At 37.6% G+C, this 16,685-nt stretch overlaps 2 protein-coding genes across 23 annotated transcripts in view; one reads left to right on the top strand and one right to left on the bottom strand.

The window, feature by feature from the left end:
- GPM6B (glycoprotein M6B) overlaps positions 1–9,200 on the top strand; it is a 140,154-nt gene extending 130,954 nt beyond the window's left edge. For 7 of the 12 annotated variants that reach the window (XM_074967076.1, XM_074967060.1, XM_074967107.1 and 4 more), the window contains 4 exons: positions 1,579–1,750; positions 4,211–4,284; positions 4,625–4,690; positions 7,275–9,199. In XM_074967076.1, coding sequence (XP_074823177.1) covers positions 1,579–1,750; positions 4,211–4,284; positions 4,625–4,690; positions 7,275–7,424 — 462 coding nt within the window. In that variant the 3' untranslated portion in view covers positions 7,425–9,199. Of the gene's footprint in view, positions 1–1,578; positions 1,751–4,210; positions 4,285–4,624; positions 4,691–5,650 lie in introns of all 12 variants that reach the window. The other 5 variants (XM_074967048.1, XM_074967040.1, XM_074967096.1 and 2 more) reach the window with 3 other exon arrangements.
- Positions 9,201–10,548: 1,348 nt separating this feature from the next.
- OFD1 (OFD1 centriole and centriolar satellite protein) overlaps positions 10,549–16,685 on the bottom strand; it is a 57,933-nt gene continuing 51,796 nt past the window's right edge. The window contains exons 21-24 of one of the 11 annotated variants that reach the window (XM_074966960.1): positions 15,345–15,502; positions 14,393–14,572; positions 13,307–13,377; positions 10,549–11,485 (exon numbers count right to left, since the gene is read on the bottom strand). In XM_074966960.1, coding sequence (XP_074823061.1) covers positions 11,440–11,485; positions 13,307–13,377; positions 14,393–14,572; positions 15,345–15,502 — 455 coding nt within the window. In that variant the 3' untranslated portion in view covers positions 10,549–11,439. Of the gene's footprint in view, positions 11,486–13,013; positions 13,378–14,392; positions 14,573–15,339; positions 15,503–16,685 lie in introns of those variants that run through there. The other 10 variants (XM_074967004.1, XM_074967021.1, XM_074966976.1 and 7 more) reach the window with 10 other exon arrangements.

The following is a 16,685-nucleotide window of genomic DNA, read 5'->3' as shown; positions in this document are numbered from 1 at the left end:
GTCCTTTTGCTTCTTATATTCCCCCAAACTCATTGTTTTCTCCCCCAAAGACAGGATGATCCCTGTGGTTTCTTTCCAGGGATGCTGGCTCTAAGGTGTCTTCCCATGCTCCTGTTTGTTTCACGTCCCACGTTGACCTGTTTTTCCTGTTGACTTTCACAGGGGGTTCCATTGCGTTGGCTTTACAATGCTTAAGCTACATAGGAATCTAGGCAAACATCTGAAAATATGTCCCTTTGTCTGGCAAAAACAGTTTTTCACCTCTGCTAGTGACACCTTAATACAAACTAGAAGGATGTATTTTCAGTACCTAGATATAATGTTTACAATATAATCATACATATGTTTCAGTGAAGCTAGAGATACAGGACTAGTGCTTTCTAAATGTATTATTGCTATGTATCATGGTAGTGCACAAAGGTCTCAACCAGAACCAGGGCTTCACTGGGCTAGACACTAAATATACACAAAAGTAAAAAACCACCCACCCCCCCAAAACAAAACAAAACAGTTCCTACCCTGCAGAGTTCACCACCTAAACAGACAACAAAGAAAATGTGAGAAAAGAAACATTACTTTCCTCTTTTACACATGGGGAACTGAGGCACAGAGATTGTGATTTTGCCCAAAGTCATGCAGGAAGTCTGCGGTAGATTGTGGAACTGAATCAGATCTCCAGAAGCCCGGACCAGGGTGTTAACTACACCTCTCTAATGATGCTCTCTAAAACAAAATTCAGCGTGGCAAACAATTCAGAACATAAAATTAGGGGCCTTTTCAAAGCCAAAATCAAGTGTCGTATCTGTTTAATATCTCAGACATCCTCTACAAGGATATTCTACCCTGCAAGAGGAGGGATTATAGATTTTTCATCTCATGTCTATGATCTTTTGTCACGTTAATTTAAAACATTTTTAAAACAGCTTGTCTTAGTTGATATGCCCCTGCTAGCTGTTAGGGTTTCTGGTGTCTCATTTTAGGAACCCAGATTAATTTTTCGGGAGACAAAAACGGGTTTCCTTACATTTATGTTCAGAATCGACCCCACTATCTCTCCAGAGAGACATGCATGATTTGATCCCCCTGTATAGTGTACAGCTGGCAAGAATTAGAGAATTTCTTGTATATCTGGTATATAATTATTTTTTTAAAATCTGTTAAATTTGATTTGTTGGCATTTACTAGTTTTAACTTCTAAACTGAACAGGCATTCTGATTTTAATTCTTCTAACCGTGATTAATAAACTGCTCTTTCAAAAGACCAAGCTGTTTACTCAAGCAGACAGATTAAAAATGGAGCATTTGAGTCTTACTTTTTCACTACTGCCTTTGAGCCAAGTATTTGTTTAAAGAAAACAGAAGGAAGAAATGAAATGCTGGCCTGGTCAATTTTCTACTGCCCAAAAGATCCTATTTACAAGGGAAAAATTGTATGGCAACTGGCTTCTAATGTTTAACTTCCTGAAAATGACTTGTAGGAGCTTATTTAAAGGACAGATACCCCTCCTCCAAGATAGAGCATATTCATTCTGTTCCCTTCAGAGAATTAAACTTGAAATGTGTGTTTTCTCTGCCTAGTTTGTTTTCCTCACATATGTGCTTGGAGTGGCCTGGCTTGGGGTCTTTGGCTTTTCTGCTGTGCCTGTCTTTATGTTCTATAACATATGGTCAACTTGTGAAGTCATCAAATCACTCCAGACAAATATGACAGCTTCAGGGGACCAGATCTGCGTGGATGTCAGGCAATATGGTACTTATTTTAATCCTGATTAAATTCTTTATCCTCTTTCCTTATCTTGTCTTCAGTTGGTTTGTCTGTCTTATTAGATGAACCAACAAGCAGAGTATGGTATCTCTGAAAATGCCATTACTTTTCCAATTCATGCAGTTCACACTAACCTATTTCCAGATGCATTCAGTTTAACTGAACATGTATCTCAAGTGATTTTGTAGCTGTTACCCATATTATTATATCAGGTTTAAATATAAAACAATCTCAAAATAAAATGCTTAGGAACAAAGTGGGTAGAAATTGATATTTTTTTAAAATATCAAAAACATTGAATTTATATTTATTTTCTTTTAAACAGATTTTTAAAATTTGAAATTATGATTAACTATTTTAAGGCCTAAACTTACAATAATCTATTACAAGAATTTAAATTATAAAATGCTGCAACAATGAGCGGTCCTCAAATTAATTAATTTATTGGAAGGGTGCTGCTTTTTTCACTATATACAGAATCAGGCAGAAAATATTTCACTTTCGAGGTCAACTCAAGCTTGAAAATGTTACATTAAAATAATACATTAAGTAAGCATCGGTATTATTTTCAGCCTCTACCGTGGGGTGACGGTAAGTCCAGTTTGTTGTGCAGAAAAGCTTTTGGCTTAACTATTTTCAGTTTCAGTTTAGCTAGCAGGTTCAGAGAGAATATTCTCTTCTTTTGGACTAGTTCATTCAAACTTGGCAAACCCACTGGTAGTTGAAAGCAGGTAAACTTGTTTTCCTCTTCCAATCTATGAATAAAAACAAGGTGGTAGAGGATGAGATCTACTAACTCTACAAATGTGAAGGACATGGGGCCAGATTTTCAAAAGGTATTTAAGACACGTGAAGATGCAGATAGGCACCTAACTTGCTATGGCACTTTCAAAAATTCCTCTAGACACCTAACTCTCATTGAAAACTATGAGAGGTAGGTGCCTCATGGGATTTTCAAGAGCCCCTAAGCAATTTAAGCACCTCACTCTCATTTATTTCAATGAGAGTGAGGTGCCTCGTGCAATTTTCAAAAGTGCTGTGGCAGGTTAGGTGTGTATCTGCATCTTTAAGCACCTAAATACCTTTGACAGTCTGGCGCATTGTGACCAGATACAGTCTGTCAATTCAATAACTAAAATGAATGACCTTAACTCATTTTTAATTGCAAAGTGTTTTGATAAGCTTGTTTATTGAATGGATCCAGCAATTTAATTTTATTTAACTAGTAAAAAGAAGTTTAATTGTTTTTGTACATTTAATTGAGTTCCAATTTCCATCCAAATGCAACTTGACAAAAATTCAGAATAAAATTTTATCCAGTGTAAATGTGCAAGACTCCAAATATGCACATCAGAATTGAACAATTACATTCAGTACATATGTCTTTGTCTAAGGAATCATTAGTACCCCACCACAGTATTTACTTGGGTTGTTGCTGTGTATTTTGGAATTGCAAAGCAGAACTAAAAGTGGTTATGGAGTAAATCCTGTGAAGCTTTTTCTGCAGCTGTACCAATTTAACATAAATTCATGTTCAGACGGTCTGCCCTTGCCACAATCACTAACTCCAACCAGCAGAGTTTGAACTGCTTTAATAGTGTTGAAAACTCTTCTTTAAATTGTATTGTGAAGACAGACATTAATATATTTTAAAATGATCAGCTGCAGTTTAAAACTAACATGGCCAGGCCTACAAAATGAATTGAAAAACATGCTTGCAATATATTTTAAATGACAGATATTTACCTGTATTTAAGATTTACATCTGTTATGGGCCTAAAAGTTTAAATATTTAGTAGCTTCCAGATCTCATTTACTTTAAAAACCAACAAGATCAGTAAATAAATAATCTTGTGCATTATGGGGGTGAAAGGTGTCTGGAAGCATTGGATGTATACGTGCCAGGGTTCACCTAAAGTGTTTTCTACCCAGTGGAAATGAAACAGGAAACACTGTATTTTTGTAATTCTTCCCTACTACCAGCTACACCAAAATACAAACATCCTGTTGGGTAGGTCTCAGTCCTGAAGCCTTACTCAAGTGGTGTTTTGGCCTAGTAAGGACTTCAGTATTGAGCCCAATTCTGAAAGCTGCCAAGTACCTTTTGAGGTGCAACTTGCCCCCCATAATCGGGGGAGTTGGCGTGCTCACATATGATAGGCCAACAGTGAGTAAAATCACCATTTGGCTGCCATATGGGAAACCTACATCTCAGAACATTTGGCAAGCAGCACCTAGTCTTGGTGTATGGAGAATGCACAATCTGAGCAATTTCTTTGTAGTTTCTCTTGCCAACTCAAAGCTGAACTGGGCAATGTGTGGGTGCATCATAAGGGAACACAACTGGCATGTGGGTGGGGAGGAATAAGATTTGAGAGGAATGGAAGGTTATGCGTTGGCTGTTTAGAACTAACTGTACATTTTGCTCTGGTGTCGTCATTTCAGGTATCATCCCTTGGAATGCTGTGCCAGGCAGGGCTTGTGGGCCAATTTTAGAGAACATCTGCAACACAAATGAGGTACAATACAAACTACAGGGCTATTGCAGAAGCCAAAGAAAGTCATATTCGAAGATAAATGCGTTTTTCAGAAGCCTCTACTAACCTGCCAAAACCACCATCTATGCAACAGTGGCAAACATCAATATTGTTAACATCTTTCTTCCTGCCATCCAAAGCCAGAAAAAAAACTGTATTTAAGTCTTCTGGGCTACCTGTTGTGTAAATAACCAGTAATATAAATAGAGCAACAGAGGAAAAAAATGAATTGGCCGTGTTAGAGTTCTCCATTGAAATGGCAAACAGATTCAACTGTATGTTCCTCTAATCATTAAAATATTTTTCATCTCTTCTTTTCTAGTTCTACATGTCCTATCACCTGTTCATTGTGGCCTGTGCTGGAGCTGGTGCCACTGTCATAGCCCTGGTGGGTAACATCCTCCATATTTCTAATGAAACTTTACACACTCCTTTCAGCTTTTAACAATCAGATATTTTAAAACATTAAACACCTTGCAAACAATGATACCGCAAATAAAATGGAGTGACCTGTTGCACTTAAGCTTATAGCATAGTCACCATTATTTAGGTGCATTGCACCTCAATGTAGCTTTCTTAAATTAGAACTTCCATAACAAAGGCAAGCAAACTTTGAGGAGATAGCACTTTGAATAGAACTTTGCTTATTGCAACTCTTTTAACAGCTTTGATAAATTACTCTGTTTGTAGTTTGCAATTCCACTTTGACTCTAGGTGGGACAAAGCCCACTTCTGGTAATTTCAAGCCGAAAAATCCAAAATTCTGGCCATAAGAAGTTAGGTTTTTTATTTTTTTGGAAGTTCATTTTTTCTCAGCTTTGGAAATAACCAAACTTCTTGACTCTTTTCTTCTGAAATATCCTGCTTCTGGGATTTTTAAACTTAAGCCATTTCTCTCCCCAGTCCCTCCCTTTTTTTTTGTTTCGCAGTGAAGGGTAGTATGTAAACCTGTTACTCTGCTTGTCGGAACCGAGGAAACTTTAGGTCAGGTCACTGGTACTGGGCCTACAAAAGCTACTTAGGCAGCAAGTAGAAATTAGGTATTAACAAGATGGCATGTTTCACTTTTTTTTCCTTACAGTAAGGGACTATTGGAGCTATCAACTTTTAACATTGCATTAGCCAAATTCAGGGGTAATAGTCACTGTTCTTCCACTGTAGCAGCCCCAGGCCAGACTGTAGATTATATCTAAAACGGAGTAGCAAAATATTTGCTTAGTACAAGTCTTGAATCATCATCTGAGACAGAGTGATGTCTGTCATAGAATTGATCAAAAAATTGCCCAAGAGGGCTTGAGCCGTCAGCTTATTGTATCTTACTCTCCTGTATTTTGTTCTTTTCCACCAGCTGATCTACATGATGGCTACCACATATAACTATGCTGTTTTGAAGTTTAAGAGTCGGGAAGATTGCTGCACTAAATTCTAAATTGCATAAGCCCAGTAAAGAGCTGCATGCATAGCCTGAAATACCACTGACACCCTAGACTAAGAGTCTAGCTTTTCAATTTTGCTACAGTAATTTGTAAATAGCTTCAGTAAGCATCGTTTAGCATATCAGATTAATAAAATGACTTATTGTATATGAATTTTGATGTGGATGAGATCTGGCTATTTTCTAAACGTTGAGAGGATTCAGTTACTTTAGATGTTGCAAATCATCCTCTGAAGACAGGAGTTATCTCTCAAACAAATTTTTAAATGCCAGTGATTAGTTATTTTTCTCTCTCCTGTGCACTAATTTCAATAGTGAGAATAAAGCATACATTACAGCTGATGTACAAGGGACCAGGGTGATTAGAAGAGTGCCGATGCATAGCTGTTTGACTGACATACAGAACCATGTGTTTACAAATGTATTTTAAAAAAAGGCTCCATATACATTTGCCAGTATTTCCAATGTGTGGATGACAAAGTCACAAGGTACAGCCAGCCTATTAGTGAGGCTTTAGGAAACGCTACAAAAATTGAAACTTCAGTACTAAATTTTCAAACAACTGCCAAATCATGCTCTCTCTGGAAAAAGAAAGTACCATGCTCTTGCGCTGCGTAAAACAATCACTTTCCTTTTTGGACTCCAAACTGACCATAAGAAGCCGCATTTAGGTCACTTCTGTGCTGGTACTGTTTATGAAGTAGTAACTGATTTCTCAGTAGCCAGATCTCAAAATATAAGTTTGACTGTATGGGAAGCTAAACTGTGCATAGACCAACACTGCTGAAAAGGCACAAAAGAATTCAGGTGTTTTCAGATGTAGGTTTTTCTTGCATGAAATTTGGTGAAAAGAAGATGGCAAGAGATTTTTACTGTGCAAACGGAAACAATTTCTATATATGCTCAAACTTTACCTGAAAGTAGACAATGGGAGTTTAAAAAAAAAAGTTATAAAAATGCCACCACTAAGATGTGTTAACTCAGACTACATGCTTTTGCTTAGAGTTTTGGACTCACATTTCCTTATTTAATATCCCCATGTTAAAATGTAGCTTTTTATTATTCATAGTAAACAATGTTTACAATTTTAGGCTTCTTTGGGGGGTTGAATGGGACGGGAGGGAAATCTCACCAGAATCTTTGCACTACATGTGTTTAAAGAAAAACACCACAAACTTAAGCATCAGTTATCGACTCTAGGCTTCAGAGTATATATTTGCCAAATGCGAAAAGCTGCTTCTATTTTTGCTTCCTTTTTTCCTGTGTTGCATTTTAACTGATCAGTAAAACTTTCGCTCATTTTTACTACTTCTGCACACTAACACACTCGAGCTAGTTTTTAATAAGCAAACTAGAAGATAAGCATGCAAAATTCTAGAAGTCAATTGAAATGAGCCTCTGTGCTGTTTAACAACAGAATGCTTATTAATGTAGAATAACTTTCTGTTTTTTGTTTAATGAACGTCTTAATCTGACTAGCAGCTCGCTTTGCCTCTTGACATGCTCACTAGCCATCATGCTCACCCTTCTCTTCCAGATCCACTTCCTCATGATACTGTCTTCTAACTGGGCCTACTTAAAGGATGCAAGCAAAATGCAAGCTTACCAAGATATCAAAGCAAAAGAAGAGCAGGAGCTTCAAGATATCCAGTCTCGGTCAAAAGAGCAACTCAATTCTTACACATAAAAGTTTGCCAGAGTAATTCAACAGAAGAATTTTGTAGTTCTGACAAATCCTCAAACGGCTGCTCTGCAGTACAGATGTATGTCTACCAAACAATCTAATACAGAAGTGTAGAAACTTCACATTCAAGCTCCTGGGACATGTTCAAAGGGAACCTTCCAGTGGGTAACCTTCCTTTCTTTAGTACAGATTTAAGAGATTTCAGTCCAGCCATTTTAAAAGGCAACACTTTGTAACAAGTGACCAGTCAGTCATCCTTTTGAGACTCTTGGTATTAATTCTTGTGGCCTAAAGCTCCTCTACAAAATTGTAGTGGGTGACCCAACATGGCAAGTAGCAGGAGATTTATGGCCATAAATAATTGCACAGTTGTGAGATGTGATAAAACAATTATCCCAGTTCTATACCAAATGAAACTGTGGCTAGCTCATCAGATTTCTCATAGCTCATGTTTATTTACTGATACAATCTCAGCATGTCATAAACCAGCTGATTCCTACAAGGGCAAGTGTCTAACTAAAAGCACTTTATGGGCAGAAGGCAGAAGTCCATTTTCAGAGCCACATCTTTTTCAACGATGCTATAGTGAGCCACTGTCATTCTACTGCACTTACTATCTGCACAAGCTGGGTGCTGAGTAATTGCTCAGCTGCTCCAAGTTTTAATTATTTTTATTAACTAGTTGATGGAATGTAGATGCCTGTCAAGATAATGATCCCCTTCTTTGAAAATAAATGTCAGCTTTGCCTTAATATTTATTTTCTATAAATGCCTTAGCATTTATATAGTAGCAGGAGACCACTATCTGTATTATTAAGCAAAAAGTGTTACCTTATTAAAATGAAACTGATTTGACTATTCCAAATGAGCAGACTAGTGAATTTGCAGTTTCACATAAGCTATAAAAAATACAGCCATAAAGCAGACCACTGGTCAGCCACCTTTCTCTACTTCGGTGCTTAAGTTTATAGTCAGTGCTTATTCATTTTCGCTTTATAAATCACAAAAAGCCAGGGTGGTGTTCAGCAAAAAATCTGGTGCCGTGTTAAAGTCCCACAGCAGTCTGCCTTCATTTCGTTTTTTCAGAAACATTCAGTGATATCTTGAGTATTAGTGATGGGTATATTTGGTGTGTGTTCTTTACAAAATATTATATAAATATGGGGGGGGGGGGAATCAAGTATCAGTCATTTGAAAAAAAATTAAATGGTAAAGTCAAGTTATATTCCCATGTTAAGTTAATGTGTGGTTTGATTAGTTTTGACTGTTGGCTGAATATTAAAATAAAAAGGAAGCACAAGTTTCTTTAGCTAAGTCAATATTAAGATGTGGACAGACATTTTTCAAGTATTACCTTACAGTTGGATTTTTTGGTTAAATGCCTAAAAGTCTAATCTGACAGTTTTAAAAAAGGGGCAAAGTGTACGTAGAGCAGATGACAGTGTAGCCTAGTGTTTGTTTTACCTGTTGCATGAAGGAGAAACATTTCTACAACAATGCAGGTGATGTTCTAGCCCAGTGTTTGCATAAGGGTAATGGAGGCAGTGTCTTAAAGCCTAATTCTTTTCTAGTTCGATGTAGCTATTACTGGGAGTTTTCTGAAGTTTTGTTTAAGTAGTCTAATATTTTTATGTAAAGAGCATTAAATTTTGCTATGTATAAATTTTTGTAACCTAACAGTGAATCAATATTTTCTATCAGTGCCAAGGGCTTCCTGTAGCTATATCCAAGTGTTATAATAAATATTTGTAGATAATAGACACACCACTTGTCTATTCTTATTTTAAGACACTTTTTAGACAAAGTTATAGCTGTACAAACAAACAATGAGAGAGTTACTTTATTTGGATGAATTTACATCTGACAAGTTCATCCTGAGTAAAATAATTCAATATTTATTGGATATATCACCAGATTGGGGAGAAATGCTACCAGGAGTCTGCTTCTAGGTGTCATGCCACAGGCTGTAGAGGTTTCCATTGTGATAATAGCCCACAACTGCTACAGCATTTTAATGAACAAATTCAAGTCACATCATGCAACGAAGTGTTTTTCATACGTTCTTAAAATCAAACTAATATCCTGGGCAGTAAACATGTGCATGATGTAATTATTTTTCTTCATATTTGGCTCTTGTGAGAGTTGTATAAAATTGGAAATGTCCCTACCTCTCAATGCTCAGCTGCTATCCCAAATCACTCGCCTCTGCTGTGAAGTTACCTGTAAAGAGTCTCTTGAGCTAAATGTTAATTTACTAAAAAAAGTTAGTTAAGGCAGAGAAATGACACTTTTCCTTCAGTTTGCTTTTTTAAAAGGATAAAAACTTTTAAATATGGCCAACTTGACTTACCAATAGAGTGACTATGGTTGAATGAAGAATCGGTCAGTTTGTATATTAATTATTAAAAATCTCATGCACTGTTTTACAGAAAAAGATTGCTAACCCTGCAACCACCTGAGAGTCAAGCTAGGGTTTTTTCCTCGTTAGGTCTTATCATCAGTAACCATGACCCAACTCAAGTACACTACCAGTTGCACCTTCACTATACCTACTGTATAGTACAGTGGGTCTCAGACTTATTTGATTATGCCCCCCGCTTCTTTGTGACTGTAGTAGTTTACACCTCCCGCCACGCAAGTACATATGCAGCAGCGGTGCTTCACTCGAGAGATTGTTTCTGTTGCACGAATGAGCCAACAATCCACTGCAATAAGAGCAAAAGCAAAACTGCGCTTGTGGTCCATGCTTACAATTAAATGCACATACCACATCATAGCAAATGGATTAACTTAAAGTTTGCATAGCATTCTACAGAGTCGTTGCCATCTGAACAGAAAGGCACAGCACTAACTGAGGACCTGATGGATCTGGAGAAATCAGCTTTGTTAGTTATTCATTGCTGGTGGGGAAACGTGCACAGTAAGGGTTTTTTCCCCCCATGAAGTTTCTCATTCTTCCTCCCCCCTCAGAACACATTCCCTGCTCCCCAGTTTGAGAACCTCTGGAGTAGTACATATTGCTGCTTTAAAATATTTACCCACAAACCAAAGAGTACTTCCATATTACATTTATTACTAATTGGAAATTCTGTTCCTCAATAATGAGAACTTCACAGAGCACAGTTGACACATTTTATTATAAAATACCAGAACAGTCTATAAAATGCAAACCTAAAAAAATGAAGAGGATTAAGACAGTCGTGTTTATACCCACTCCTTTGGCGTATTTAAGATACCAGCAGTGAAACAGCATGAAGATCACCTTTCTTCCCCTGTCTTGCTGCTTCTGTAGAAAAGTACTTAAACAAGTTATCTCCAGTGAAAAACTGCACTAATCTAAAGGTCTCAAAGAAATAGTTCTCAGGTATCTATCAGAATGCATTACAATTTTTAAATCACAATCGGCATATCTGAGCTCTTGTGTCGCAGATAGTCAGCTGGACACGCCATTTGTGAAACCAGCAATGTAAGCATGCTGGATAAGACCATCACTTTCAAATCTACTTTGTTTGTTTGAATTTTCATTTTTATCATTTAATCTTTAAAACTCTCTTCTCTTAAGGCAGGATGGTATTTTTTAAAAGCCACCTAATTTACCTGAAAAAATGTTGAACTGCTTTACATCCTAAGAGTACAGGCACCTTTGCTTTTCAGTCACAGCCCAGAGCTTTTTCACGAATACGAAAACAAACACTTTCTGATCAACAGGCTGTAGTGACTCCTAGAATATTTTGTGAAGATAGGGGAAAGCTTAAAACAAAGGTTAGGCCATGTGCTTATGGTTTTAGCAGCTATTAGTACTACCAGTCATAGCAGATTCATCGAAAAGGACTCATTTGGGATAATGTCTTTGTAAAAGGCTTATAATTTTTTTAATACGAATCTGTTAAATTTTAATTCTGATCCCCAGCTGAAACCATTGTGCATGAAAATATTCAGTTCTTGTGGTCCAGTGACTGTTTACATAACTTCACACCATCCTCCATTGTGCTGGTCATAAGGAGAGAGTAGCGGCTATTCACCAGAAGTCTTCATCCGGTTCTCCATGAGAGACGCCTGCAGCACTAAATGTGGGGTAGAAGGGAAAGGGAGTTATGAATGGGTTCTGAAGCAGTCTTCTGCCTGAAATTTACTCATGCGTCTAAATATCTTCCCTTCCTACTAGAAAGTTCCATTTGCCTGAGATTTAAGAAGAGACAACCTCCTACCTCTGGCTTTACAAATCAGCCTTTCAAATTACAGTGACTCTGTCAATAGCCCCAGGCAGTAAGTGGATTCTTGAAAATTAATACCAGTGTCTGAGCATAAGCTTCTGACACAGCGAAATCATCCTTCAGAAAATAAGAGTACCTATTTGTGAACCCAAATGCAGATAGATAATACACTGTTTTTGTTAGATGGGAATCCTTTATTGTCGGCATTCATGCACAACCTTACAGTAACACATTGTTCAGCATGAGAGGGGAGAAATACAGACTGTCTACACTATGCGCAAGACATGTAATTTCCTTTGCTCCTCTACACATGCTTGCGCTAGCTCTCATTGACCAATGTGAGTATAAACAGCAGGGTAGCTGCAGAAGCCTGGGTAGTGGCACCGGAGGCAGGGCAGGGCTGGGTATTTACCTACCGGTTTCAGGTGGGTTTCTAAGGGGCATGGCTCAGTTGTGTCCCTGCTGCCAAAGAGAGCTAGCACAAGCAGGGGAAGTCACACCGCTACCTTGCAGTGTAAACACAGCCACAGTAAGGAAGACATACTTTAGTTACAACCTACGAATTTAAATTATGCAGTCAATGTTTATCTGCTTAAGTACACGTAACTTATTAAACCATTCAAACTCCTACTGAAACGCTCCAGCTACATCTGCTGTTTTTTGTCTGTCCCAGGGTTACTCTAACTTCCAATGATTTCAACGGAAAAAGACCATCATCTCAGGTGAAGCGCAGGAGCATTTGCAGAAAAGGCATTAAAATACCTTCTAAGCATATAACAACCAATCATCAGACCTCAAAAGGGATAATCATTGGAAAGCAGGGATAGTTCAAGACTTACTTCAACAATTAGCTCTTTATGTAAAAATTCAGACAAGCCCATCCACACGAGCATAACACTGCACCACTTCTCTTTGCAACTGAAAAAAAAACAAACCCCACCAATCTAATAGATGGAATGAAGAAATGGGCTTGGGGACCGGTGGGATGGGATAAGGAATCTTTGACATCATTGGCTCAGATCTGGCTCAGAGCTGGAGCAAGTGAGTTATTATTCTCCAACAACTATTTCCTGGTCTAGCTGAAATAAATTGTTAATCACAATCCAGTGCCAGAATGAGCAAATATTCACATAACCCAACCTACTCTGCCAATTTAGCACTCCCATTTGTTGGCCTTGCAGAGACGTTAGGCACGAAGAGTGTCATTAACCCCCGGGAACTGTCTCAAGCTCTGGGCAAGGTGAAGGTTGTGCTGCTGCTGTCCCAGGGCTGAAGGGCTAATCAGCAGGGCTGCTGACCAAATCTCCCTGGAATATAGTTGCTTAACATCATTGTAAATGGGCGTGTCTGCACATGCTGTAATAATTTCTTCAGCCAAGAGAAGAGGGCTGCATTTTTCTAAGAAAAATTAAAGAAAAAACTAGTCTTTACTTAAAAGGATGCCTAACTTCAGCATATTGCTTTTGATCTACTCGTTTAGGAGAAAGGTTTGGCTGAAAGTTATATGTGAATTTCATTTTTAAAAGGCAGACGTAGGTTACCTATAAATCAAACCACAACTATCACATTAATAAAATGAGTCACATTTTCAAGTAACTGAAATACCATTTCTGTGACTCCTTAGCAATTAAGAATACCTCAGCTTTAAATAATAACTGTATCCAGCCTGACCTGTCATCTTTTTCACTAGACAGGAGTCTCTCTATCAGCGATACTTCTTCCACTTCCTCTTTTTTGGAGCTCTGGCAGACAAGAGAAAAGCATTAAATTTGGTTCTTTGGCCTAACTTTACAAACATAATAGTACTAGCGTAGCATATGATCTTACAGAGAGCTTAAGCACATAGGTAAGCTATTGCTGTCAACAAATGCTAGCTATGTAGTTTTATGCACACCATGACTTTTTAAACAACATCGTATAGAAGAGCAAGCACATTGTCAGCAATATGGTAATGATGTTTTGGGATACAAAACGTGAACCAGTTCGGAACAGAAACTTATACAATAATTTTATTACAGAAGAAATTCCATTTTTGATGACAATCCACTCACTGGAATGCTTCTGGACTTTTTTTTTTTTTTAATCATAGTTATTTGTTCTCTCAGGCCTAAATGTTTAATTTTTGACATCCATTCATCTGGAAACTATTTCACATCTGAAATTTTGGTGCTCTATCATTTACATGTATAAATGATAGTGACAGAGGCAAACCCAATTTCTGCAGAAATGGGTTTTCGAAGTATAAATTCTATCGTGTGCGCGCTACTGTCTTGGTGCATTATGTATACCATTAGTGAACATGCAAGAGGAGGTCCCTCTAAAAATTAGGCCCTCAGTTTTAACTATCCTCTGTCTACATACAACATTTTGAAACCATTCATTTCTAACTACATTAAATAGACATATTCTACTGTTCTGTGTTACTGTCTGACATAATGCAATATAGCTGGGCACAGCCTTACATAAGAAATGTAATCTTGCCATTCCCACATGAACTAGGCAAAACCCCTCGGGAAGACAGATCTCCAACAGTGAACACAAATCCAACAGTTAGCTGACTAACTATATTATAAACCAGCTCCTCTTCTCACATTTTGTTACTCTAACTTTCACACTGAAAATGAAAAAGACCAAATTGAGTTGACAGTATTCTCCACCTCATGATCTATGGATACATTGTAATTCAGACAAAACATTGTCCGCCAGAGTCACACTTTGAAATCACCCTTTTACTGCCTGCAGGTTTTGGTATATCACCTTGTTTGTCAGCTCCTGCTCTCTGCTCTGCTCTATCAGTTTCATGTATTTTTCTAGTGGATTAGGACGAGGGTCACACAAATTGTCTTTAGCATCAGGACTACTGATTTCCAACTCTTCCACTTCACGGTCTGTCTTTTTTTCTTCTTCTTCACTTTTCAACGAATCTTGGATCAACTTCTAGAAAAACCCAACAAAACAGCAACACACTTAAAACTGACCAGCCAGTTCAAAAATATTTCAATCAGGTTTTATATATGAAGTTCAGTACATTACCAGTTTAATCTAGTAATCTGTGCTCTAGTCTGAATGGAGTGTTTAATGTGACATGTACCATATTCACTCACACTTCTGGGGTGGGCCAGATCATGCAGTCCTTGCTCAGGCAAAGTCCCATTGTAGTCAATGGGAGTTTTACTTAAGTAGAGAATGCATCCGATGAAGTGAGCTGTAGCTCATGAAAGCTTATGCTCAGATAAATTTGTTAGTCTCTAAGGTGCCACAAGTACTCCTTTTCTTTTTGCGGATACAGACTAACACGGCTGCTACCCTCAAACCTGAGGGACTAGGTATTGGGTATCACATTTTTTCATTCAGTTTGTTCCAATCTGGGAGCCAATTTAGAAAACAGTCTCTAGTTTTGGCTTACAATAAGCCAAACCCTGTCCATGTTGAAACCAATGCCACACAATAGTATCACATAGTAACATGAATTACTGGACAGCAAGCTTTTAATCTGGAGAGAAATTTTAGAAACAAGGAAGTTTAGTTATTAATGTAGCTACAGAACTATTATAAATGGCAGTAAATCCAGGATAAACTATTCTATGTTAAATTCACGCAGAAAAACACAATGTAGGAAGTTGTCTAGGATTGCGATGTGGTTACTTTAGTTCAAATTATATGGTATAACAAAGTTGCATTCCTGTCAGAAATTAAAATATTACATCACCATTTCTTCATTCAGTTTTTCTAGTTCTCTTTCCTCCCTTTCCAGTGCTTCCTGCCTTTCTCTCTGCCTTCTTTCTTCTCTTTCTCTTCTTTCTTCTTCCCATTTTTTCTCACTCTCTTCTCTTTTCTGTTCTTCAGACTGTCTTTGATCAACCACTGCTGTAATAAAATTATTTCTGTGCCATTTGACATACAAAGTGCTGTAATCAAGATTTGCAAGTGTTGGCTATTGAATTAAAGTGTGACATGCAGTTTGGTAATACATTGAGTGAATTGGTAGTCCCGATTGGGAAAGATGGAAAACAGACAAACAAGTAAGCAGCAAATTGATTATGTAACTGTTTCTGTATGGCACCTATAATAAACCTAAAAAACCTGGATGTGTAATTTACACATGTACCATGTAACATATTGTTAATTTGAGCTAATTTAGCAGGCAATTTTTTTTCAATTATTAGGTTTTCTTATCTTACTGGTTACACAATGAAACTCCAAGACTTAAGCCAAAGAAATAGGAGAGTTTTATGATTAAAGCAGAGGAGAGGGAGTCAGGAGACCTGTGCGTAATTCCCAGCTGTGCCACAGACTTCCAGAGTGACCCTGGGCAAGTTATTTAAGCCAATTTTTTCAAATCTGGATGCCTAACCTCAAGTAGATGAAATCCATATTTACAGTAGGCTTCTAAATAAGTGGCCTGACTTACAAGTGGTAAACACACACAGCTCCCACTGAGGTCAATATGGATTTAGAGATGCCCTAGTTTAGGTTCTAAGTAGGAAAATGTTAACCTGAGCCTCTCTGTGCCTCAATTTCCTGATCTGTAAAATGGAGATGATACTACTTGTCTTCCTCATAGGGATGCTGCAAGGTTTAATTCTTTAGTATTTGTAAAATGTTTTAAGATATTTGGATAGAAGAGATTACAAAAATACAAAGTATTATAAAGTAGTTATTTAGGAAAAACGATCACAGCACATAAATCTAGTTAAACCCGTGGAGTTTAAATGCTAAGACCATTTACTTCTATAAAGTAGTAATTTGTTATGTGCACAAAATACCAGAAACTATTTGAAGCTAGAAAGCCTTCTGCCCACAGCAACGCCTTTGGGTAAGACTTGAAAACTACCTTCATACCCAGCAAGATGCTCCAGACCATTATACCCCTGAGCTGTACTGAAGCATTGGAGAAATTAAGCATGCTGCATTTAAATCATCTTTGCCTATCTATCTCTTCGGGTTTTATATTGACACCCTTCACAATAGCGATTATATACTGAGCGAATTGGTATGCAAGACAATCAGCAAATGCAGACACACATTAAGATAAATGTTGAAGAAAGTT

The sequence above is a fragment of the Natator depressus genome, chromosome 1 (assembly GCF_965152275.1).
Source record: "Natator depressus isolate rNatDep1 chromosome 1, rNatDep2.hap1, whole genome shotgun sequence".
Taxonomy (NCBI): domain Eukaryota; kingdom Metazoa; phylum Chordata; order Testudines; family Cheloniidae; genus Natator; species Natator depressus.
The sequence above is the reverse complement of the archived record's forward strand: the minus strand, read 5'-3'. Positions and strand labels throughout refer to the sequence as shown.